The sequence below is a fragment of the Salvelinus alpinus genome, chromosome 4, assembly GCF_045679555.1.
Source record: "Salvelinus alpinus chromosome 4, SLU_Salpinus.1, whole genome shotgun sequence".
NCBI classification, from domain to species: Eukaryota; Metazoa; Chordata; class Actinopteri; order Salmoniformes; family Salmonidae; genus Salvelinus; species Salvelinus alpinus.
Genome location: NC_092089.1, coordinates 77,116,092 through 77,141,948, shown reverse-complemented (window position 1 = coordinate 77,141,948; position 25,857 = coordinate 77,116,092). Strand labels below are relative to the sequence as shown.

General features: G+C 42.2%; 1 protein-coding gene and 1 long non-coding RNA gene across 3 annotated transcripts in view; one reads left to right on the top strand and one right to left on the bottom strand.

The window, feature by feature from the left end:
- The window catches only part of LOC139574467 (uncharacterized), a 436,827-nt gene that overhangs the window by 49,395 nt on the left and 361,575 nt on the right, over positions 1-25,857 (bottom strand). The gene's annotated exons all lie outside the window — the stretch shown is intronic.
- fstl5 (follistatin-like 5) overlaps positions 1-25,857 on the top strand; it is a 227,331-nt gene that overhangs the window by 22,268 nt on the left and 179,206 nt on the right. The window contains exon 3 of one of the 2 annotated variants that reach the window (XM_071399063.1): positions 23,416-23,449. In XM_071399063.1, coding sequence (XP_071255164.1) covers positions 23,416-23,449 — 34 coding nt within the window. The remainder of the gene's footprint in view (positions 1-23,415; positions 23,450-25,857) is intronic. The other variant, XM_071399064.1, reaches the window with a different exon arrangement.

Genomic DNA, 25,857 nt, shown 5'->3' with positions numbered 1-25,857 from the left:
GCGTGAAACTGAAAGCGCGAACCACTGCTTTTAACCAGGGCAAGGTGACCGGAAGCATGACCGAATACAAACAGTGTAGCTATTCTCTCCGCAAGGCAATCAAACAGGCTAAGTCTCAGTACAGAGACAAAATCGAGTCGCAATTCAACAGCTCAGACACAAGAGGTATGTGGCAGGGTCTACAGTCAATCACGGATTACAAAAAGAAAACCAGCCCCGTCGCGGACCAGGATGTCTTGCTCCCAGACAGGCTAAACAACTTTTTTGCCCGCTTTGAGGACAATACAGTGCCACTGACACGGCCCCCTACCAAAACCTGCGGGCTCTCCTTCACTGCAGCCGAGGTGAGTAAAACATTTAAACGTGTTAACCCTCGCAAGGCTGCAGGCCCAGACGGCATTCCCAGCCGCGTCCTCAGAGCATGCGCAGACCAGCTGGCTGGTGTGTTTACGGACATATTCAATCAATCCTTATCCCAGTCTGCTGTTCCCACATGCTTCAAGAGGGCCACCATTGTTCCTGTTCCCAAGAAAGCTAAGGTAACTGAGCTAAACGACTACCGCCCCGTAGCACTCACTTCCGTCATCATGAAGTGCTTTGAGAGACTAGTCAAGGACCATATCACCTCCACCCTACCGGACACCCTAGACCCACTCCAATTTGCTTACCGACCCAATAGGTCCACAGACGACGCAATCGCAACCACACTGCACACTGCCCTAACCCATCTGGACAAGAGGAATACCCATGTGAGAATGCTGTTCATCGATTACAGCTCAGCATTTAACACCATAGTACCCTCCAAACTCGTCATCAAGCTCGAGACCCTGGGTCTCGACCCCGCCCTGTGCAACTGGGTCCTGGACTTCCTGACGGGCCGCCCCCAGGTGGTGAGGGTAGGTAACAACATCTCCACCCCGCTGATCCTCAACACTGGGGCCCCACAAGGGTGCGTTCTGAGCCCTCTCCTGTACTCCCTGTTCACCCACGACTGCGTGGCCATGCACGCCTCCAACTCAATCATCAAGTTTGCGGATGACACTACAGTGGTAGGCTTGATTACCAACAACGACGAGACGGCCTACAGGGAGGAGGTGAGGGCCCTCGGAGTGTGGTGTCAGGAAAATAACCTCACACTCAACGTCAACAAAACAAAGGAGATGATTGTGGACTTCAGGAAACAGCAGAGGGAGCACCCCCCTATCCACATCGACGGGTCAGTAGTGGAGAAGGTGGAAAGTTTTAAGTTCCTCGGTGTACACATCACGGACAAACTGAATTGGTCCACCCACACAGACAGCGTTGTGAAGAAGGCGCAGCAGCGCCTCTTCAACCTCAGGAGGCTGAAGAAATTCGGCTTGTCACCAAAAGCACTCACAAACTTCTACAGATGCACAATCGAGAGCATCCTGTCGGGCTGTATCACCGCCTGGTACGGCAACTGCTCCGCCCACAACCGTAAGGCTCTCCAGAGGGTAGTGAGGTCTGCAGAACGCATCACCAGGGGCAAACTACCTGCCCTCCAGGACACCTACACCACCCGATGTCACAGGAAGGCCATAAAGATCATCAAGGACAACAACCACCCAAGCCACTGCCTGTTCACCCCGCTATCATCCAGAAGGCGAGGTCAGTACAGGTGCATCAAAGCAGGGACCGAGAGACTGAAAAACAGCTTCTATCTCAAGGCCATCAGACTGTTAAACAGCCACCACTAACATTTAGCGGCCGCTGCCAACATACTGACTCAACTCCAGCCACTTTAAAAATGGGAATTGATGGAAATTATGTAAAAATGTACCACTAGCCACTTTAAACAATGCCACTTAATACAATGTTTACATACCCTACATTACCCATCTCATATGTATATACTGTACTCTATATCATCTACTGCATCTTGCCATCTTTATGTAATACATGTACCACTAGCCACTTTAAACTATGCCACTTTATGTTTACATACCCTACAGTACTCATCTCATATGTATATACCGTACTCTATACCATCTACTGCATCTGCCATGCCGTTCTGTACCACCACTCATTCATATATCTTTATGTACATATTCTTTATCCCTTTACACTTGTGTGTGTGTGTAAGGTAGTAGTTGTGGAATTGTTAGGTTAGATTACTGTTGGTTATTACTGCATTGTCGGAACTAGAAGCACAAGCATTTCGCTACACTCGCATTAACATCTGCTAACCATGTGTATGTGACTAATAAAATTTGATTTGATTTGATTTGACCTGGCACTCGAGGCAACTTAAAGTGAACTCTCAATATAGTTGAACGTTTTAAAATAGTATTCGAACCAAGATCTGGAAAGTAGGACTTTCTATACATTAGATACTGGCCCAATTTAATAACCTGGGTTCAACCTGGACATACAGTACACTGCATGTACACTACCCTTCAAAAGTTTGGGGTCACTTGGAAATGTCCTTGTTCTTGAAAGAAAAGCTAGTCCATTAAAATAACATCAAATTGGTCTGAAATACAGTGTAGACATTGTTAATGTTGTAAATTACTATTGTAGCTGGAAACGGCAGATCTTTTATGGAATATCTACATAGGCGTACAAAGGCCCATTATCAGCAACCATCAATCCTGTGTTGCAATGGCACGTTGTGTTAACTAATCCAAGTTTATAATTTTAAAAGGCTAATTGATCATTAGAAAACCCAGTTTGCACTGTTCTGTGAAGGGAGTAGAACACAGCGTTGTACGAGATCTTCAGTTTCTTGGAAATGTCTTGCATGGAATAGCCTTCATTTCTCAGAACAAGAATAGACTGATGAGTTTCAGAAGAAAGTTCTTTGTTTCTGGCCATTTTGAGCCTGTAATCGAACCCACAACTGCTGATGCTCCAGATACTCAACTAGTCTAATGAAGGCCAGTTTTATTGCTTCTTTAATCAGAACAACAGTTTTCAGCTGTGCTAACATAATTGCAAAAGGGTTTTCTAATGATCAATTAGCCTTTTAAAATAATAAACTTGGATTAGCTAACACAACGTGCCATTGTAACACAGGAGTGATGGTTGCTGATAATGGGCCTCTGTACGCCTATGTAGATATTCCATAAAAAATCAGCAGTTTCCAGCTACAATAGTCATTTACAACATTAACAATTTCTACACTGTATTTCTGATCAATTTGATGTTATTTTAATGGAAGAAAATGGCTTTTCTTTCAAGAACAAGGACATTTCTAAGTGACCCCAAAATGTTGAAGGGTAGTGTATATTCAGTCATTACTCCTTTAAATGTAATGAAATAAGATTTTTTATATTCGGCTATGCAGGCCTCTGGCGAAAACAAGAAAAAAAGAAAGAATATGCAAGAATTTGAAATGATCAATGATTTTTTATGGCTGGCCCAACACCTTTTATCACTTAGGCACAGGCTGGCATATATTCCAAACCAAAGTTGTCCCCGTGAGTGTTAATATTAATATTCAATGTGTGTTATACCGGACCTAAGCCTTACTTTACTTATGATTCCAAGTATTTCTCTAGGATCTTTCCAATCTCCTACTCATTTGTGGATTTTGGGGTGGACAACAATATGTAATCAAAACTATATTAAGTTTAATAGCGTAGAAAAATACTCTGCTGTTGCTGTGGAACAGACTACAAGAATTTTGTACAGTATAATAAAAAATACAGTATATTATGTTTAATATCAGGGAGACATATTCTTCTGTGTTGTGGACTTGCCTTTTATTAATATAATATCCAATATGAGTCATGGCTGCAGTAGATGTGTAGCATCTGAGTAGTAAATTAATCATCATGTGTTATGATAAATTAACCTACTGTATTATTGCCAGAGTGGTGTACCCTCTGTGCTGTGACTGTGCTGAGTGGGCCCAACATTGTGGCTATGACTTTCATTATAAGGAACGACGCAATGCATATTGATGAATATTGATGACACGGCCCCACTCGGAACATTCATGTCAGAATTTTTATGGGAATGATTTGTTGATTCGCAAAATTTATGCTATAAATCAAATCAAATCAAATTGTATTAGTCACATGCGCCAAATACAACAGGTGTTGACCTTTACAGTGAAATGCTTAATTACGAGCCCCTAATCAACAATGCAGTTAAAAAAAAAAATACGGATAAGAATAAGATATAAAAGTAACAAGTAATTAAAGAGCAACATTAAAATAACAATAGCGAGACCATATACAGGGGGGTACCGATACAGAGTCAATGTGCGGGGGCACCGGTTAGTTGAGGTAGTATGTAGATGTAGGTAAAGTTATTAAAGTGACTAAATGCATAGATGACAACAGAGAGTAGCAGTGGTGTAAGGGGGGGGGGGGGGCAATGCAAATAGTCTGGGTAGCCATTTGACTAGATGTTCAGGAGTCTTATGGCTTGGGAGTAGAAGCTGTTTAGAAGCCTCTTGGACCTAGACTTGTCGCTCCGGTACCGCTTGCCGTGCGGTAGCAGAGAGAAAAGTTTATGACTAGGGTGGCTGGAGTCTTTGACATTTTTTAGGGCCTTCCTCTGACACCTGGTATAGAGGTACTGGATGGCAGGAAGCTTGGCCCTGTTGATGTACTGGGCCATTCACACTACCCTCTGTAGTGCCTTGCGGTCGGAGGCCGAGCAGTTGCCATATGATGCTACCCGTCAGGATGCTCTCGAAGGTGCAGCTGTAGAACCTTTTGACGATCTGAAGACCCATGCCAAATCTATTCAGTCTCCTGCGGGGGAATAGGTTTTGTCGTGCCCTCTTCACGACTGTCTTGGTGTGCTTGGACCTTGTTAGTTTGTTGGTGATGTGGACACCAAGGAACTTGAAGCTCTCAATCTGCTCCACTGCAGCCCTGTCGATGAGAATGGGGGCGTGCTCTCTTTTTCCTGTAGTCCACAATCATCTCCTTTGTCTTGATCACGTTGAGGGAGAGGTCTCTGACCTCCTCTTCGTTGTCAGTGATCAGACACTGTTGTGTTATCGGAAAATTGAATGATGTGTTGGAGTCGTGCCTGGCCGTGCAGCTCAGTCCCCTCTTGTGAACAGGACTGAGCACGCACCCCTGAGGGGCCCCTGTGTAGAGGATCAGCTTGGCGGATGTGTTGTTACCATCCCTCACTATTTGCAGTTGCAGAGGGAGGTGTTTAGTCCCAGTCCTTAGCTTATTTTTTTATTTAATTTTTTACTCCCTTTTTCGTGGTATCCAATTGTTAGTAGTTACTGTCTTGTCTCATCGCTACAGCTCCCGTACGGGCTCGAATGACGAAGGTCGAGAGCCATGCGTCCTCCGAAACACAACCCAACCGAGCCGCATTGCTTCTTAACACAGCGCGCATCCAACCCGGAAGCCAGCCGCACCAATGTGTCGGAGGAAACACCGTAAACCTAGCAACCTGGTCAGCGTGCACTGCGTCCGGCCCGCCACATGAGTCTGCGATGCAGTGCCTTAGACCACTGCGCCACCCGGGAGGCCCAGGGTCCTTAGCTTATTGATGAGCTTTCAGGGCACTATGGTGTTGAACGCTGAGCTGTAGTCAATGAATAGCATTCTCACATAGGTGTTCCTTTTGTCCAGGTGGGAAAGGGCAGTGTGGAGTGCAATAGAGATTGCATCATCTGTGGATCTGTTGGGGTGGTATGCAAGTTGGAGTGGGTCTAGGGTTTCTGGGATGATGGTGTTGATGTGAGCCATGACCAGCCTTTCAATGCACTTCATGGCTACAGACGTGAGTGCTACGGGTCGGTAGTCATTTAGGCAGGTTACCTTAGTGTTCTTGGGCACAGGCACTATGGTGGTCTGCTTAAAACATATTGGTATTACAGATTCGGACATGGAGAGGTTGAAAATGTCAGTCAAGACACTTGTCATTTGGTCAGAGCATGCTCGCATTATGCTTCCTGGTAATCCAGAAGGCCTGTGAATGTTGACCTGTTTAAAGGTCTTACTCACATCGGCTGCGGAGAGCGTGATCACACAGTCTTCCGGAACAGCTGGTGCTCTCATGCATGTTTCAGTGTTATTTGCCTTGAAGCGAGCATAGAAGTAGTTTAGTTCGTCTGGTAGGCTCGTGTCTCTTGGCTGTGATTCCCTTTGTAGTCTGTAATGGTTTCAAGCCCTGCCACATCCGACGAGCATCAGAGCTGGTATAGTACAATTCGATCTTACTGATGCTGCCTGTAATCCATGGCTTCTGGTTGGGGTATGTACGTATTGTCACTGTGGGGATGACGTCATCGATGCACTTATGGATGAAGCCAATGACTGTTGTGATGTACTCCTCAATGCCACCGGAGGAATCCCGGAACATATTCCAGTCTGTGCTAGCAAAACAGTCCTGTAGCTTAGCATCTGCTTCATCTGACCATTTTTTTATTGATCTAGTCACTGTGGCTTCCTGCTTTAATTTTTGCTTGTAAGCAGGAATCAGGAGGATAGAATTATGGTCATATTTGCCAAATGGAGGGCAAGGGAGGCCTTTGTATGCATCTCTGTGTGTGAAGTGTTGGTGGTACAGAGTTTTTTCCCTCTGGTTGCACATTTAACATGCTGATAGAAATTTGGTAAAACGGATTTAAGTTTCCCTGCATTAAAGTCCCCGGCTACTAGGAGCGCTGCCTCTGGGTAAGCATTTTCTTGTTTGCTTGTGGCGGAATTCAGCTCATTCAATGCTGTCTTAGTACCAGCCTCTGACTGTGGTGGTATGTAAACAGTTACGAAGAATACAGATGAAAACTATTTCGGTAGGTATTGTGGTCTACAGCTTATCATGAGATACTCTACCTCAGGTGAGCAATAGCTCGAGACGTCCTTAGATATCGTGCACTAGCTGTTATTTACAAAAATACATAGTCCGCCGCCCCTTGTCTTACCAGACGCCGCTGTTCTATCCTGCCATACATAATATTTGTGCATCCTTCAAGCTTGAACGTCTGAATGTCATAACATTGGATTGGAATTGTCCTTTGAAGCACAATGGGATTGTTAAGATTCCATTTTGCTCTCTGAAAGGATGTCACATATGAACAAAACCATGAAGGCCACTCCAACAAGAATCCTGGAAATGGCCCCCTACATGTGATTTCAGATTGCAGCCTTGTCAATGGCTACATAATGCAACTCAAAATAGAGTAGTTGGGAATAGTCCCATAGAAAGAAAAGCCTGCACACATAGCATTACCTTATTTACACAAGTATTCAGACCCTTTGATATGAGACTCAACATTGAGCTCAGGTGCATCCTGTTTCCATTGATCAACCATTGAGATGTTTCTACAACTTGATAAATTAAATTGATTAGACATGATTTGGAAAGGTACACACCTGTCTATATAAGGTCCACAGCTAACAGTGCATGTCAGAGCAAAAACCAAGCCATGAGGTCGAAGGAATTGTCCTTAGAGCTTCGAGACAGGATTGTGTCGAGCTACAGAGCTGGGAAGGGTTCCGAAAATGCTCTGCAGCATTGAATGTCCCAAAGAACACAGTGGCCTCCATCATTCCTAAATGGAAAGAGTTTGGACCCACCAAGACTCTTCCTAGAGCTGGTTGCCTGGCCAAACTGAGCAGTCGGGGAGAAGGACCTTGGTTAGGGAGGTGACAAAGAACCCAATGGTCAGTCTAACAGAGCTCCAGAGTTCCTCTTTGGAGATGGGAGAGCCTTCCAGAAGGACAACCATCTCTGCAGCACTACACCAATCAAGCCTTTATAGTAGAGTGGCCAGACGGAAGCCACTCCTCAGTAAAAGGCACACAACTGCCCGCTTGGAGTTTGCCAAAAGGTACCTAAAGGACTCTCAGACCATGAGAAATTAGATTCTCTGGTCTGATGAAACCAAGATTGAACACTTTGGCCTGAATGCCAAGCGTCACGTCTGGATGACCTCATATTGGGGAGAAGGTTCACCTTCCAGCAGGACAACAACCCTAAGCACACAGCCAAGATAATGCAGGAGTGGCTTCGGGACAAGTCTCTGAATGTCCTAGAGTGGCCCAGCCAGAGCCCAGAATTGAACCCGATCTAACATCTCTGGAGAGACCTGAAAATAGCTGTGCAGCGACGCTCCCCATCCAACCTGACAGAGCTTGAGAGGATCTGCAGAGAAGAATGGGATAAACTCCCCAAATACAGGTGTGCCAAGCTTGTAGCATCATACCCAAGGAGACTCGAGGCTGTAATCGCTGCCAAAGGTGCTTCAACAAAGTCCTGAGTAAATGGTCTGAATACATATTAATGTGATATTTATTTTTTTATTATTCTAAAAACCTGTTTTTGCTTTGTCATTATGGGATATTGTGTGTAGAGGGAGGGAACATAGTTGAATGAATTTTAGAATTAGGCTGTAACATAACAAAATGTGGAAAAAGTGAAGGGGTCTGAATACTTTCCGAATGCGCTGTAGACTGACCAGGTGAATCCAGGTGAAAGCTATGATCAATCAGGGTGAAAGCCTTGAGAAATGGATTGTGTATTCAGAGGGTGAATGGGCAATACAAAAGTGCCTTTGAATGCGGTATGGTAGTAGGTGCCAGGGGCACCGGTTTGTGTCAAGAACTACAACATTTCTACGTTTTTGATGCTCAACAGTTTCCCGTGTGTATAAAAGAATGGTCCACCACCCAAAGGACATCCAGCCAACTTGACACAACTGTGGGAAACATTGGAGTCAACATGGGCCAGCATCCCTGTCAAACACTTTCGACACCTTGTAGAGACCATGCCCCGATGAATTGAGGCTTTTCTGAGGGCAAAAGGGGGGGTGCAACTAGGGCTGTGGTGGTCATGAGATTATGTCAGCCGGTGATTGTCAAGGAAATAACTGCCGGTCTCACGGTAATTGACCGTAATGAACATAAACACATTTAGCATCTCCTGGCTTCCACTCATAGCCTACAAGCCACTGATGCAGACCTTTAGAACATCTGCTTTTTAAAAAGTATAATAAATCCATTTAATATAGCCTACAGTGGTTCCCAAACATTCTATAGTCCCGTACCCCTTCAAACATTCAACCTCCAGCTGCGTACCCCCTCTAGCAACAGGGTCAGCGCACTCTCAAATGTTGTTTTTTGCCATCATTGTATGCCTGCCACACACACACTATACGATACATTTAATAAACATAAGAATGAGTGTGAGTTTTTGACACAACCCAGCTCATGGGAAGTGACAAAGAGCTCTTATAGGACCAGGGCACAAATAATAACATAATAATAATCAATCATTTTGCTCTTTATTTAGCCATCTTACATATAAAACTTAATTTGTTCATCAAAAATTGTGAATAACTCACAACAGGTTAATGAGAAGGGTATGCTTGAAAGGATACAATGTTGGGTTGTATTGGAGAGCGTCTCAGTCTTAAATCATTTCCCCCACACAGTCTGTGCCTGTATTTAGTTTTCATGCTAGTGAGGGCTGAGAATCCACTCTCACATATGTACGTGGTTGCAAAGGGCATCAGTGTCTTAACAGCGCGATTTATCAAGACATGATACTCTGAGCGCAGCACAATCCAGAAATCTGGCAGTGGCTTCTGATTAAATTCAATTTTCACAGAACCGCTTGTTGCAATTTCGATGAGGCTCTCTTGTTCAGATATCGGTAAGTGGACTGGAGGCAGGGCATGAAAGGGATAACAAATCCAGTTGTGTGTGTCATCCATTTTGGGAATGTACCAGCATAATTGCGCACCCAACTCACTCAGGTGCTTCGCTAGATCACATTTGACATTGTCCGTAAGCTTGAGTTAATTTGCACACAAAAAATCATACAATGATGGAAAGACCTGTGTGTTGTCCTTGTTAATGCAGACAGAGAAGAGCTCCAACTTCTTAATCATAGCCACAATTTTGTCCGCACATTGAATATAGTTGTGGAGAGTGTCAGGACCCGGTGTGAGAAACAGTCACTTAGTAAACTGAGCCACTAATAGTCGGCAGAACCCAGAAGATGAGGCAGACACAGCAGTACTAGAGACGGTGGTTTAATAAAGTAAAAAGGAAAAGATCTTCAGGCCAAAAATATAAATCCACAACGTCAAAAGTAATTCCAAGAGAAAAAATGTATATCCTCCAAGACACAAGGAAAATCCACAAAGTGGTAAGAACAGCAGGGAAAAAACAAACCTCAAAAGAATAATCAAAAATAAACAAGAACAAAACCAGAGTACCTCAAGAAAATCCAACTAGAGAAACAAATGTTCACAGCATGGCTGGGGCTGGGTGCTAACATACAAACACAGAGCAAAGAACTGAGGAACACTAAGGGTTTAAATACTTTCAAGGGAAATGAGGCACAGGTGCAAATAATAACTGGAACAAGGGAAAAAACAAAAGGGTCAAAAAAGCACAATGGGGACATCTAGTGACCAAAACCTGAACAATCCTGGCCAAATCCTGACAGAGAGTCCCTGTTATCCTAGATTCAGATCATTCAGGCGAGAAAAAACATCATCCAGATAGGCCAGTCGTGTGAGAAACCCGTCATCATGCAAGCGGTCAGAGAAGAGAAAATGATGGTCAGTAAAGAAAACTTTAAGCTCGTCTCTCAATTTTAAAAAACGTGTCAGTACTTTGCCCCTTGATAACCAGCACACTTCTATGTTGTAAAAGCGTTACATGGTCGCTGCCCATAACATTGCATAGTGCAGAAAATACACGAGAGTTCAGGGACCTTGCTTTTAAACTTCTTCAGGCTGCAAGCCCGACGCCGGTACACTTATGACAACAGCCAGCTCAAGTGCAGGGCGCGAAATTCAAAATATATTTTTTAGAAATATTTAACTTTCACACATTAACAAGTCCAATACAGCATTTGAAAGATAAACATCTTGTGAATCCAGCCAACATGTTCGATGTTTTACAGCGAAAACACCACGTATATTTATGTTAGCTCACCACCAAATACAAAAAAGGACAGACATTTTTCACAGCACAGGTAGCATGCACAAAACCAACATAACTAACCAAGATCCAACCAAACTAACAACTTCATCAGAAGTTGAAGAAACAACTTCATCAGATGACAGTCCTATAACATGTTACACAATAAATCTATGTTTTGTTCGAAAAATGTGCATATTTGAGGTATAAATCAGTTTTACATTGCTGCTACCATCACAGCTACCGTCAGAAATAGCACCGAAGCAGCCAGAGTAATTACAGACACCAACGTCAAATACCTAAATACTCATCATAAAACATTTCTGAAAAATACATGGTGTACAGCAAATGAAAGACAGGCATCTAGTGATTCCAGCCAATATTTCCGATTTATTAATATAATTTATTATATTTATTAATATAAATATAAAAAATAATTAATAATATAGCATTATATTAGCTTACCACAATAGCCAGAAACACAAGCCATTTCCCAGCAGCAAAAGTTAGCGATCGTAACAAACCAGCAAAAGATATATAATTTGACTAACCTTGATAAGCTTCATCAGATGACAGTCCTATAACATCAGGTTATACATACACTTATGTTTTGTTCGAAAATGTGCATATTTAGAGCTGAAATCAGTGGTTATACATTGTGCTAACGTAGCAGCTTTTCCCACAACGTCCGGATATTTATCTGACACTCACATATTCTGACCAAATAACTATTTATAAACATGACTAAAAAATACATGTTGTATAGGAAATGATAGATACACTAGTTCTTAATGCAATCGCAGTGTTAGAATTCTAAAAATAACTTCATTACGACATAAGGCTTACGTTATGGCGAGATAGTGCCCAAAACCTGGGCGCAAAACTAATAGTACACAGTTCGACAGATATATGAAATAGCATCATAAAATGGGTCCTACTTTTGATGAGCTTCCATCAGAATGTTGTACAAGGGGTCCTTTGTCCAGAGCAATCATTGTTTGGATTTAGAATGTCCTTTGTCCCTCTTGAATTAGCAAGCACACTAGCCAAGTGGCGCGAAGCTCTCCTTCCTGAACAAACGCAGACAAAGCAACACGCCTAACGTCCCGAATAAATTTCAATAATCTAATAAAACTATATTGAAAAAACATACTTTACGATGATATTGTGACATGTATCAAATAAAATCAAAGCCGGAGATAGTAGTCGCCTATAACGACAGCTTTTCAGAAGGCAATTCCAGGTCCATCCTCGCGCTTTCCAGAAAACAGGAAATGGGTGACACGTCATTCCAAGAGGATTCATTCCACCTCAGACCAAGATAAACACCCCATTTCTTCTCTCACTGCCTCTTGACATCTAGTGGAAGGTGTATGACGTGCCTGTATACTAATACGTATCATGCCCATTTATAGGCAGGCCCTAGAACAGAGCATCGTTTTCAGACTTTCCACTTCCTGGTCAGGAAGTCTGCTGCCAAATGAGTTCTGTTTTACTCACAGATATAATTCAAATGGTTTTAGAAACTAGAGAGTGTTTTCTATCCAATAGTAATAATAATATGCATATTGTACGAGCAAGAATTGAGTACGAGGCCGTTTGAAATGGGCACCTTTTATCAGAGCTACTCAATACTGCCCCTGCAGCCCAAACAGGTTAACAAAGTTAACCATTTTCACTGTCGTGTCCAAAATGTCTTTCAAGCTGTCAGGCATTCCTTTGGCAGCAAGAGCCTCTTGGTGGATTCTGCAGTGTACCCAAGTGGCATCGGCAGCAACTGCTTGCACACGCGTTACCAGTCCACTACATTTCCCTGTCATGGCTTTTGCGCCATCAGTACAGATACCAACACATATTGACCACCAACGTCCATTTGATGTCACAAAGCTGTCCAATACTTAAAAATATCCTCTCCTGTTGTCCTTGTTTCCAGTGGTTTGCAGAAGAGGATGTCTTCTTTAATTGACACCCCATAAATGTAATGGACATATACCAGGAGCTGTGCCAGGCCCACCCCGTCTGTTGACTCATCCAGCTGAAATGCTTAGAATTCACTGGCTTGTATGCAAATTAGTAATTGTTTTAAAACATCTCCTGCCATGTCACTGATGCGTTGTATAGTTCTTTTGGGCCTTTTCCCCCAGCATTGTCCCATCCATATCCGCGGCAGCAGGAATAATTAAGTCCTCCACAATAGTTTGGGGCTTGCCTGTCCTAGCCACTCGGTAGCTCACCATGTAAGACGCTACTAGCCCCTTCTTATTAATGGTATCTGTTGCTTTTATACATGTCTTACTAATTGAAGTCGTCTTAATTCTCGCTCAAAAAACTCCCGTGGCTTATCTTTTCAAATTGGCATGTTTTGTTTCTAAATGTCTGCATAAGAGTGAAGGTTTCATCGAGTTGTGCGATAGTACTTTTGCACATATAACACACTGTGGCTGAGGAAAGGCACTACTCCCAGTATAAGTGAACCCCAAATCAATGTAGTTCTCATCATATTTGCGCCTCTTTGATGGTCCAACGTCCCTGTCTGTTGTTCGTGCTTTCCCGGGTAAGGGGGCAGTAGCTCTTCGGCTGCATCAGATTCATAACTGTCAGTGTCCATGCTAGCTGGGCTAACAACAAATGTAGAATTACTGATGCTAGCATTGGATGTACTCGTGGAAGCAGAACAACTTGTGTCGTCGACATGTGCCGATGTAGTACTGCTGGTAGCAGGTGTAGTACTGCTGGTAGTAGCAGTACCTTACTTTTTTTTAACCCTTTATCAATTTTCGAGCAAACAGAATGAGCAGCAGCTACGTTTGGCTGCATACGGACCGTTAGTGGAATTCCTGCGAGAGAGTAATGGTTAATGTGATTGGATGTTAATTATTTGACTAGGCTACCTGTATTTGACATTGTGTTGTGATTTCGCTGAACACTAGATGGTTTAATTTTCTTTTTGGCAGTGAAACGAGGCCCCAATGTTTAGCCCCATTGGAAAATATAAATGGACAGTTTGAAAATGTGAAGACATAAAAATAAAAAATAAAATAGTATTATTTTTTGGTTTTAAAAGTGAATCACATGTTTATTTGCCATACCCCCGACAGCATTGCGCGTACCCCTGGGGGTATACCAGTTTGGGAATACCTGGCCTACACCATCACAAAAATCCATTGTTTATTTGAGCCAGGTCTAAAGAAGTAGCCTAGTGGTTAGAGCATTGGGCCAGTAACCGAAAGGTTGCTGGATTGAATCCCTGAGCTGACAAGGTAAAAATATGTCGTTCTGCCCCTGAACAAGGCAGTGTCATGACGTTGGCCTGGGGGTAGGTTTATGACAGTCATAAATACCTCTTTCCCCCTTTTTCCCTCTCCCTACTATAACTGATGTGACATAAGAAAACCCCTTTGTTAACTTCTCTTGGATAGTTGGGACGGTAGCGTCCCACTTGGCCAAAATCCAGAAGAAATGTAGCGCGCCAAATTCAAATATATTACTATAAAAATCTATCTTTCATGAAATCACACATGAAAGACACCAAATTAAAGCTACACATGTTGTGAATCCAGCCAACATGTCTGATTTCAAAAAGGATTTATGGGGAAAGCACACCAAACAATTATGTTAGCTCAGTACATAGCCACAGAAAAACACAGCCATTTTCCCAGCAAAAGATAGTAGTCACAAAAAGCAGAAATAGAGATAAAATGTATCACTAACCTTTGATGATCTTCATCAGATGACACTCATAGGACATCATGTTACACAATACATTTATGTTTTGTTCAATAATGTGCATATTTATATCCACAAATCTCGGTTTACATTGGCGCCATGTTCAGAAATGCCTCCAAAATATCCGGAGTAATTGCAGAGAGCCAAGTCAAATAACAGAAATACTCATCATAAACTTTGATGAAAGATACATGTTTTACACAGAATTAAAGATACACTTGTTCTTAATGCAACCGCTGTGTCAGATTTAAAAAAAACTTTACGTAAAAAGCACACCATGCAATAATCTGAGACTGCGCTCAGATTTAACAAAATTTCTCCGCCATGTTGAAGTCAACAGAAATACGAAATTACAACTTAAACAGTGGGGCAAAAAAGTATTTAGTCAGCCACCAATTGTGCAAGTTCTCCCACTTCAAAAGATGAGAGAGGCCTGTAATTTTTATCATAGGTACACTTCAACTATGACAGACAAAATTAGAAGAAAAAAATCCAGAAAATCACATTGTAGGATTTTTAATGAATTTATTTGCAAATTATGGTGGAAAATAAGTATTTGGTCAATAACAAAAATTTATCTCAATACTTTGTTATATACCCTTTGTTGGCAATGACAGAGGTCAATCGTTTTCTGTAAGTCTTCACAAGGTTTTCACACACTGTTGCTGGTATTTTGGCCCATTCCTCCATGCAGATCTCCTCTAGAGCAGTGATGTTTTGGGGCTGTTGCTGGGCAACACGGACTTTCAACTCCCTCCAAAGATTTTCTATGGGGTTGAGATCTGGAGACTGGCTAGGCCATTCCAGGACCTTGAAATGCTTCTTACGAAGCCACTCCTTCATTGCCCGGGCAATTCATCCAAAAGTGAAAATGCTGCCCCCTATATCAAAGAAGTTAACTCGGAACTGGGAAATCTGACTTCAGTGAGTTCAAGACACCTGGGAACTCGGGAATAAAAGAGTTTCGACTGGGAAAATACGTTTTGAATTCGGAATTGTAAATTCGGGAACTTGGGCCTCTTTCTAGAGCTACCACCTGAAGATCACTTACGTCATCATGATTTCACTTCGTTTTTTTCAGAGTTCCCAGTTGTTTTGAAAGCACCAGAAATCCAAAGAATGCCAGACTTTGATGACAAAGTTTGATGACAAATTTGCCCACAAAGGACCGCCGCGCCACCTTCCTGTTCAAGTGAGCACAGCACAACAAGGTTAGCCCAAAAATGTCTTGCATGCTGCTGCATAAATGATGTAATATGCCAGGGAGATATGGATACTGTAGCTAAGAATGTAATAGTAAGTGTATGTTGTGTAGTAAACTGTTAGAAGCCGATGTGCCTCACCCTAATAATTTGGTCTATTTTCTCCTCTTAATTTTGCCTACTGTTCTGACTTGGTGGTGCACATGTAGCCTATAACCTGTTTTAGGGAAATGTAATCATTGAATATTGTAAGAGCTTTCATTGTCTGCTTATATGACCACTTTATTTATCCTATGGTTCTGACTTGGTGTACAGGGAGAACACTGTAAGAACAGCCCATGTTCTGAATTCTGTCACTGTATATTTCAAAAGTGCTGAACAAATAGTTATATTGACTATGTCCGTCGTAGCTCGCTTATTAATGTCCTAATCGAAATTACGGCCTCTTATGCACTTGTCGTCCTCTTATGCCATAGTTTGTACATCTCAATTGTCAGTAGAAACCACATTTCTTTAAGCAAGTCAGCCATATCAGCTATGTTTTTTTTTAAAGGCAGTAAATGCGTATGAATTAACTGTTTCGCTGCCAGACAAGGCTCCGCTGATAGCCAGGTGTAGCAGTGGTAAGATATTGGGACTGCTGTTGGGACAGCTTTATGTAGAACCTAACAGTTTGTGGGCACCGTTTGTCACCGTTATAGTGCAATTCATGTATTTTTTTGTGTTGTGATGTATAAGCATCCCCCCCAAAAATGTGGTTTGCCCCACCAAGATTTACAGTTGAAGTCAGAAGTTTACATACACCTTAGCCAAATACATTTAAACTCAGTTTTTCACAATTCCTGACAATTTATCAGAGTAGAAATGCCCTGTCCTAGGTCAGTTAGGATCACCACTTTATTTTAAGAATGTGAAATGTCAGAATAATAGTAGAGAGAATTATTTATTTCAGGTTTTATTTCTTTCATCACATTCCCAGTGGGTCAGAAGTTTACATACACTCAATTACTATTTGGTAGCATTGCCTTTAAATTGTTTAACTTGGGTCAAACGTTCCGGGTAGCCTTCCACAAGCTTCCCACAATAAGTTGGGTGAATTTTGGCCCATTCCTCCTGACAGAGCTGGTGTAACTGAGGCAGGTTTTCTAGGCCTCCTTGCTCGCACAGGCTTTTTCAGTTCTGCCCACACATTTTCTATAGAATTGAGGTCAGGGCTTTGTGATGGCCACTCTATTGGAAGACCCATTTGCGACCAAGCTTTATTAACTTCCTGACTGATGTCTTGAGATGTTGCTTCAATATATCCACATAATTTTACTTCTTCATGATGTCATCTATTTTGTGAAGTGCACCAGTCCCTCCTGCAGCAAAGCACCCCCACAACATGATGCCGCCACCCCCGTGCTTCACGGTTGGGATGGTGTTTTCAGCTTGCAAGCCTCCCCCTTTTTTCTCCAAACATAACGATGGTCATTATGACCAAACAGTTCTATTTTTGTTTCATCAGACCAGAGGACATTTCTCCAAAAAGTATGATCTTTGTCCCCATGTGCAGTTGCAAACCGTAGTCTGGCTTTTTTTTATGGCGGTTTTGGAGCAGTGGCTTCTTCCTTGCTGATCTGCCTTTCAGGTTACATCGATATAGGACTTGTTTTACTGTGGATATAGATACTTTTGTACCTGTTTCCTCCAGCATCTTCACAAGGTCCTTTGCTGTTGTTCTAGGATTGATTTGCACTTTTCGCACCAAAGTACGTTCATCTCTAGGTGACAGAACGCGTCTCCTTCCTGAGCGGTATGATGACTGTGTGGTCCCATGGTGTTTATACTTGCATACTATTGTTCGTACAGATGAACAGATGAACGTGGTACCTTCATGCGTTTGGAAATTGCTCCAAAGGATGAACCAGACTTGTGGAGGTCTACAATTTTTTTTATGAGATCTTGGCTGATTTCTTTTGATTTTCCAATGATGTCAAGCAAAGAGGCACTGAGTTTGAAGGTAGGCCTTGAAATACATCCACAGGTACAATTGACTGAAATTATGTCAATTAGCCTATCAGAAGCTTCTAAAGCCATGACATAATTTTCTCGAATTTGCCAAGCTGTTTAAAGGCACAGTCAACTTAGTGTATGTAAACTTCTGACCCACTGGAATTGTGATACAGTGAATTATAAGTGAAATAATCTGCCTGTAAAAATGTTTGGAAAAATTACTTGTGTCATGCACAAAGTAGATGTCCTAACCGACTTGCCAAACCTATAGTTTGTTAACAAGACATTTGTGGAGTGGCTGAAAACGAGTTTTAATGACTCCAACATAAGTGTATGTAAACTTCCGACTTCAACTGTACATGCTAATATTACTGAGTTAATGCAAGCTTTGACTGGAATCCAGTGGAGTGTGCGAAGGAGCGAGGTGACATGAGAGAACTTGGGAAGGTTGAAAACCAGGCGGGCTGCAACGTACTGGATATGTTGCAGGGGTTTGATGACACAACCTAATACACAAAACCAAATCTACACTGGAGTTGCTCACCAAGACAACATTGAATGGTCTAGTTACAGTTTTGAATATTGTACAATCCAGCTGTGCAAAGCTCTTAGAGACTTACCCCTAAAGACTCACAGCTGTAATCGCTGCCAAAGGTCCTTCTATAAAGTTTTGACTCAGGGGTGTGAATACTTATGTTAAGGAGCTACGTATTTCTGTATTTCATTTTCAATAAATTTGCAAAATGTTCTAAAAATGTGTTTTCACTTTAACCCATTTTAAATTCATGCTGTAACACAACAAAATGTGGAATAAGTCAAAGGGTTTGAATATTTTCTGAAAACACTATATATCGACATCCTCGAGGACTTTCTTGTGACCAATCTGCACTCTCCAGTCTCTCCCTTGTCAAGGATCTCCCTTCTCTCTCATTACTGACATCCACATAAGGAATTACTCTGTGACGAGCACAGACAAATAACACTGGAGTACAACTTCATGATAAAGCCAAATAATACTGTAGCATGATAAAACAGATGACTAGCCAGACATTCGGTTAAAGGTAATGTCTGGCTAGTAATGAATGTTCTTTCCTCTGTGATAAAATATATCCATCAGCTAGGTGCCTTAATAACGAAGCAGAGAAATTCCATTACAGCTTTTGCATATTGTAAAATTTGTCTTATGAGTATAGACAGGTAAGCTTGGTTTATTTGTCAAACTGGTCTGTGGGAATGTATGGCCCGTTATGATAAATTCATTATGATAAATTCCTAACTCATTGTGTTGAATCTTTCTCTTGCTATTTGTCTTTAAACCTGCTGTTTGTATTTCGCTTACAACATCTATGTCGAGGTGAATTGCTTTGAGGGGCGTCAAGGACCATCCACACACAACAGTATGTCAAAGTGGTTAAATTTGCTTACAAAAGTGCACTTAAAGTCCATTGGAATGCAGTTATAATTGTTGAGAGGTGAGGTCTCTTAGCTACAGCAAAGACCTTGTTCTGGAATTGCTTTGCATGCCTTTACTCAGCCATGGATCAGGACAGAGTGGAGGAGGATTGGGGTACGGGTTGGAGTGAGCTGGTATTCTGTCATAACACTGCTTGTGCTCGGGTTATGCCTTTGAAATAAGCTGTGACCCCATTAGCTTTCATTATAAAGACTGTTTCCAATCACATAGAGCCATTCAGCTTATAGTATGGAGCTTTGTCTCTGTCGTCATCAACAGCCAATCGGCTGCCTTACCTGTGATGTCATTCCACAAAGGCCCAAATGTCCCGCTGTTTTTGTAAACTAATCCAAATGAGTGATTAGGATTTTTATTCTGATCCCATTAGCTGTTTAAGAAGCAGCAGCTATTCTTCCTGGGGTCCACACAAAACATAGAACATGAACAAATACAGAACACTAATGGACTGGGACAACAAGTGTGAAATCGGCTAAGTCATTTCACAAATGCCCAAATGTCCCTCTGTTTTTGTAAACTAGGCCTAATCCAAATGAGTGTGAAATCTGCTAAGTGATAGGTGTATGTATGGGCATACACCATATTAAAACATTTCGTAATTTCTATTCGCTTTCAAGAATATCCTTGTCCATATGAATTAAAGCATATCCTTGAGTGGCCCAGCCAGAGCCCGGACTTAAACCCGATCGAACATCTCTGGAGAGACCTGAAAATAGCTGTGCAGCATCGCTCCCCATCCAACCTGACAGAGCTTGAGAGGATCTGCAGAGAAGAAAGGGAGAAACTCCCCAAATACAGGTGTGGCACGATTGTAGCGTCATACCCAAGAAGACTCGAGACTGTAATCGCTGTCAAAGGTGCTTCAACAAAGTACTGAGTAAAGGGTGTGAATACTTACTGTATGTAAATGTAATATTTCAGTTTTTTATATTACATTTTTTGCTTAAATGTCTAAAAATCTGTTTTTGCTTTGTCATTATGCGGTAGTCTGTGTAGATTGATGAGGGGAAAAAATGGTTCAATAACTTTAGAATAAGGCTGTAATGTAACAAAATGTGGAAAGAAATTCAAGTGGTCTGAATACTTTTGGAAGGCACTGTACACTGGAGTGTCTTACCAAGGCAACATGGGATGTTCCTGAGTGGCCTATTTACAGTTTTGATTTAAAGGTGACTCAAACATGTATTGACTCAGGGGTGTGAATACTTATGTAAATGAGATATTTCTGTATTTCATTTTCTAGAAATTTGCTAACATTTCTAAAAACATGTTTTCAATTTATCGTTATTGGGTATTGTGCGTAGATGGGTGAGAGAATTAAAAAAAAAATCCACTTTGAATTCAGGCTGTAGTACAACAAAATGTGGAATACATCAAGGGGTATGAATACTTTCTGAAGGCACTGTATGGTATTGACATAACAAAGGAACAGGCATTTTTACAGGAGTGTGTTTTGACATTATCTACTTGTCGTAGCATCACAAAATGGAGCCAAGGAGAGGGAGGCTGATGAGAGCCACAGCTCATACGCACTGGGCCACCCACATGGCAAATCTAGATTAAAAGTGGATAAGCCGACAGAGAGAGAGAGAGAGAGATTTAGTTAGAGAGGGTGTGTATGTGTGAGTGAGAGAGAGAGAACCAGAGAGAGAGGGAGATAGAAATATAGATAAAGAGATGTAGCGATAGAGGGGGGAGAGACAGATAGCTCAACTTGATTAAGGTTGAAAGGCAAGCTTTAGTGAAACAGTGTCCGCAGGGTACGCAGAGTGGAGAGGCGGTATGTATATGTGTGCGAGCCTGTGCGTAAATGTGTGTGTGTTCTGGATTGGGTAGATAAAGCTTGAGAGAGATGCGGGCAGTCCGCCAGCTAGCTGTAACAGGGGGCAGATGGTCCATTGGTGTACAGCTGGGGATAACAGGGGGCACATGGGCCATGGGTGTACAGCTGGGGATAACAGGGGGCACATGGGCCATGGGTGTACAGCTGGGGATAACAGGGGGCACATGGGCCATGGGTGTACAGCTGGGGATAACAGGGGGCACATGGGCCATGGATGTACAGCTGGGGATAACAGGGGGCAGATGGGCCATGGATGTACAGCTGGGGGTAACAGGGCTTAGATGGGCCATGGGTGTACAGCTGCGGGTAACAGGGAGAAGATGGCCCTGGGTGTACAGCTTGGGGTAACAGGGAGAAGATGGGCCATGGATGTACAGCTGGGGGTAACAGGGCTTAGATGGGCCATGGGTATACAGCTGCGGGTAACAGGGAGAAGATGGGCCTGGGTGTACAGCTTGGGGTAACAGGGAGAAGATGGCCCTTGGTGTACAGCTGGGGGTAACAGGGCAGATGGGCCATGGGTGTACAGCTGTGTGCTCGCTCCACCAGCCCCAGGGAGAAGTCTGTCAAAGGCCTGTGAAATCGCTCCCCTTTAAAATGCAGCCCCAACAGACTTTCCATGCAAAGTATCTCCTCAACTAATTGATCCTCTTACTTTGGCTGTAGTTATACAGTAGTCGTGTCTTTGAAGATTGCAGGCAATATGTTCTTAGCTATAGGATGGATGGTCTTTTTGACTCTCTCACAATTCCTGTTTAGTTGAAAATCAATAGTCAGTGGCAAATATTTATGCATTGTTATCTGTAGATCACTAATGGTGACAAGGCTTCAGACTAGGCATGTATAAGAGCCATCATGTTCCCTGATTGGACCATTTATGTATTAGAGCCATCATGTTCCCTGATTGGACCATTCATGTATTAGAGCCATCATGTTCCCGATAGGATCATTCTGTGTTGACATGGATCGCCTGGGTAGTGGTCAGTAAGTTAATTTTGTTTTGAAACCCACTGAAATTTGAAGGTAGTACCTGAACTTGTCCAACTGGAACAAGTTTTTCATTGCAGACCATTTTCCTACAGTGTGCCATGCTGAACACTACCCTGGTGAGTGAAGTGACCTTCTCTATACATGTGTAAGTAATGTGTTGGCATGGTGCGGTTCAACATACATGACTTGTCTGGCATCAAGAAGCCAATATGAGTCATAATCCCCTTTCATTTCATGCCTCCAAACTCTAGTGGCATATTAATGTTGACATGGCTCAATACCAGAGTACATTTTCTATTGACACGGAAAACAGCAAGATACATGAAACACTAGCAAGTATGTTATTAGGCATTCTGTCAACTGAGACATTCTACAACATGTCACTACTCTGTTGAACACTTTTTGATGAGTCATACAGTCCATTGATTTAGGTAAATCCATTGGTGATTTGTATGTAAACAGACTTTGTTCTATAGATTTTCTGTGCATTTTACTATGTCAATCTATGTGTTTGATAAAATGAATGATAAGTATTTTCTGCTTGGTGTCAGTCAGAGAAAAGAGAAAAGCTCTCGTTATTGACTCTAGACCTATTACATTACACTGCCAGTAGCTGGAATAAAAAGGAGGAATTCTCCACACAGAGGATGGAATCAAATATTTATATGGTCTTCAACAGCTGGTGAATTGCCATACACTACTGTAAATTGAAGCCTTTTATTTCGCCATAACGGCCCTATACCATCATTGGGCATAAAATACCAATGATTCACTAGTAAATAAATTGGTAGTGTTGCGCTGCAAAGTACCTTCTTTAAGGGCATAATGGTACATAATGTTTTCAATTGCCATTTTTCACGCTCTTGCTGCTTCTTTTAACCTTTAAAGACATCCCTTTTATGGAGATACAGACATTACCTCTTAGCCTTTCACTGTCAAACACTCTGCATATGTTATGTACTTCAGTGACTTGGCAGTAACTCATGAATATGAAATGTAACAGAAAAGCCAAATAGTCACTGCACTTTATGATAAAATAAACAGATTCTCAATAGTATCCTATTATTCTCAATAGCCACCTCAGCTAAGTGCTTCATACAGTAAAAATGCATCATCTTTCTATGCATTTATAAGCCTTCGACATGAATACCTTCAATATTTGTAGCAGCGGCTGAGATTCCACTCATAAAAGTGAAATTGCTCTTGGTGTTATTACTCTGTTGGCGAATGTTGATCTTGTTAACTTGATGCAAGTGTGACTGTGTGATATCTTACAGCTTTCTGTCTTTCTGTTTGTTGTTGTTTCAGCAGGATGGGATCCCAGGGAGTTTGCGGATAAAGGGTATGTCTCCATTTTTTTCTTCCTCTCTGTCACTGTGCTTGGGATTTTACTTTCATGAATATTATTGTTGAGTCGACTATGAAACTGTTATTGGAGAGTTGTGTAAAACGGTTGACAAAACTAAACAGGTAGATAACACACATTTCCACTGAATGAACTCAGTGCTAAGTGGGGCTAAGGGCCCTTCCTAAGCTAATTGTTTTAAGATGGTTATACGATGGATCATTTAGCTATTTGATTTCGAATTTTAAGACCCCTTTAGGTATAAGTCAAAAGTTTGGACACACCTACTCATTTCTTTATTTTTACTATTTTCTACATTGTAGAATAATAGTGAAGACATCAAAACTATGAAATAGCACATATGGAATCATGTAGTAACCAGAAAAGTGTTAAACAATTTCAGATGTATTTTTTATTTGAGATTCTTCAAAGTAGCCACCCTTTGCCTTGATGAAGGCTTTGCAAACTTTTGTCATTCTCTCAACCAGCATCACCTGGAATGCTTGTCCAACAGTCTTGATGGAGTTCCCACATATGCTGAGCACTTGTTGGCTGCTTTTCTTTCACACTGCGGTCCAACTCATCCCAAACCATCTCAATTGGGATGCGGTCAGGTGATTGTGGAGGCCAGGTCATCTAATGCAGCACTCCATCACACTCCTTCTTGGTCAAATAGCCCTACACAGCCTGGAGGTGTGTTTTGGGTCATTGTCCTGTTGAAAAAAAAATTATAATCCCACTAAGCTCAAACCAGATGGGATGGCGTAACACTGCAGAATGCTGTGGTAGCCATGGAAATCCACTAGTCATTCTAAAAGGGTTCTATTTTTGTGCATGTACAGGTAGAACATGAGTCAAACCGCTGAACATGACTGAAGTGAATCTACTCCCACTGCATTGCATGAAAGAGACAAGCCTCTCTGCCGTCAAAGAGATTAGCCATTCTGTCATCAAAAAGACTAGCCTCTCTGCTATCAAAGAGACTGGCTCTCTGCCATCAAAGAGACCAGCCTCTCTGCCATCAAAAAGACTAGCCTCTCTGCCATCAAAGAGACTAGCCTCTCTGCCATCAAAGTGGATGTCTGTCATTCACTGCAGTGTTGACCTCTCTCATCTCTTTGAGGAGGGAAGGTGTGAAGAGAAAGCCAGAGGATTTGATTCTCAGGGAATGAGTTTATTTTTCATATCCCGCTAGGGATCCTCAAAAAATTGTAGAATATTATGAGCAAACCAAATAAAGGATTACCATCACGGATAATTATATACATGATTCATTATTTCTAACTGCCAACACAATACCCTGGCAACCTAACCACTGACACCATTACCCTGGCACCTAACCAGTGACACCAATTACCCTGGCACCTAACCACCAACACCAATACCTGGCACCTAACTGCCAACACCATTATCCTGGCACCTAACCGCCCACCAATATGGCATGAGGCAATTCAGAACGCAATAATGCGCCATGACAAATGTCTGAGTGCACTCCCACGTCCTGACAAATGTATCTCGTATGTCACTATGTCACCTTTGTAATGTGGAGACCCTTCAACATGTACGCACGCAGGCACGAGTGAGCGCACCCACGCACCCACCCACCCACCCACCCACCCACCCACCCACACACACACACACACACACACACACACACACACACACACACACACACACACACACACACACACACACACACACACACACACACACACACACACACACACACACACACACACACACACACAGAGAGAGACAGACAAACAGGTACACACACACACACAAACCTCAGCTAAAACACAAAAGTCAATGTCAGGAGGTAGAAAGGTGATGTGGTGACCAAGATGTCTGCCACTAAGCATGATGAAGGGTTGGTAATGGATGTCTCACTGCCATTCTTTCTCTCCACCTCTGGAAGGTCAAAGCTGTAATTGTAGAGGGAGCATTATCATAAAGGGCGGCCCCCAGCTGTCGGCTAAGATTCCGTTTAATCCACACCTCCCTGTAAGCAGGGAGAGGAGACTCGTATCAGACTATGGCTTGTTTTCAGCAAACGAATTTCAGGCCATGTAACAAGACAGCGTAAGTAAAAGAGAATCATAAATAATTAAACTATTGTAGCAAGGGTTTGGGGGGGTTACACCCTGTGGCTGCAAGGAAAAGTTGTATTAATCGTTCATTGAAGTTATGAACACCTTACGTTTTACTTACTGCTATAGATAGTTGATTTCATTGGGCTATTAGAATAAATTTTTTGTCAAATGTGTAGTCAAATCTCAAGGAATTAACCAAATGTGATGGTGACCTTATATGTCCTAGCTGCAGAATATTTTGAGACTCCAATTCAATCCTCAGATCAGTAAGTTAACAGAAATTGGACAGACATAACATATTGTTACAGTACA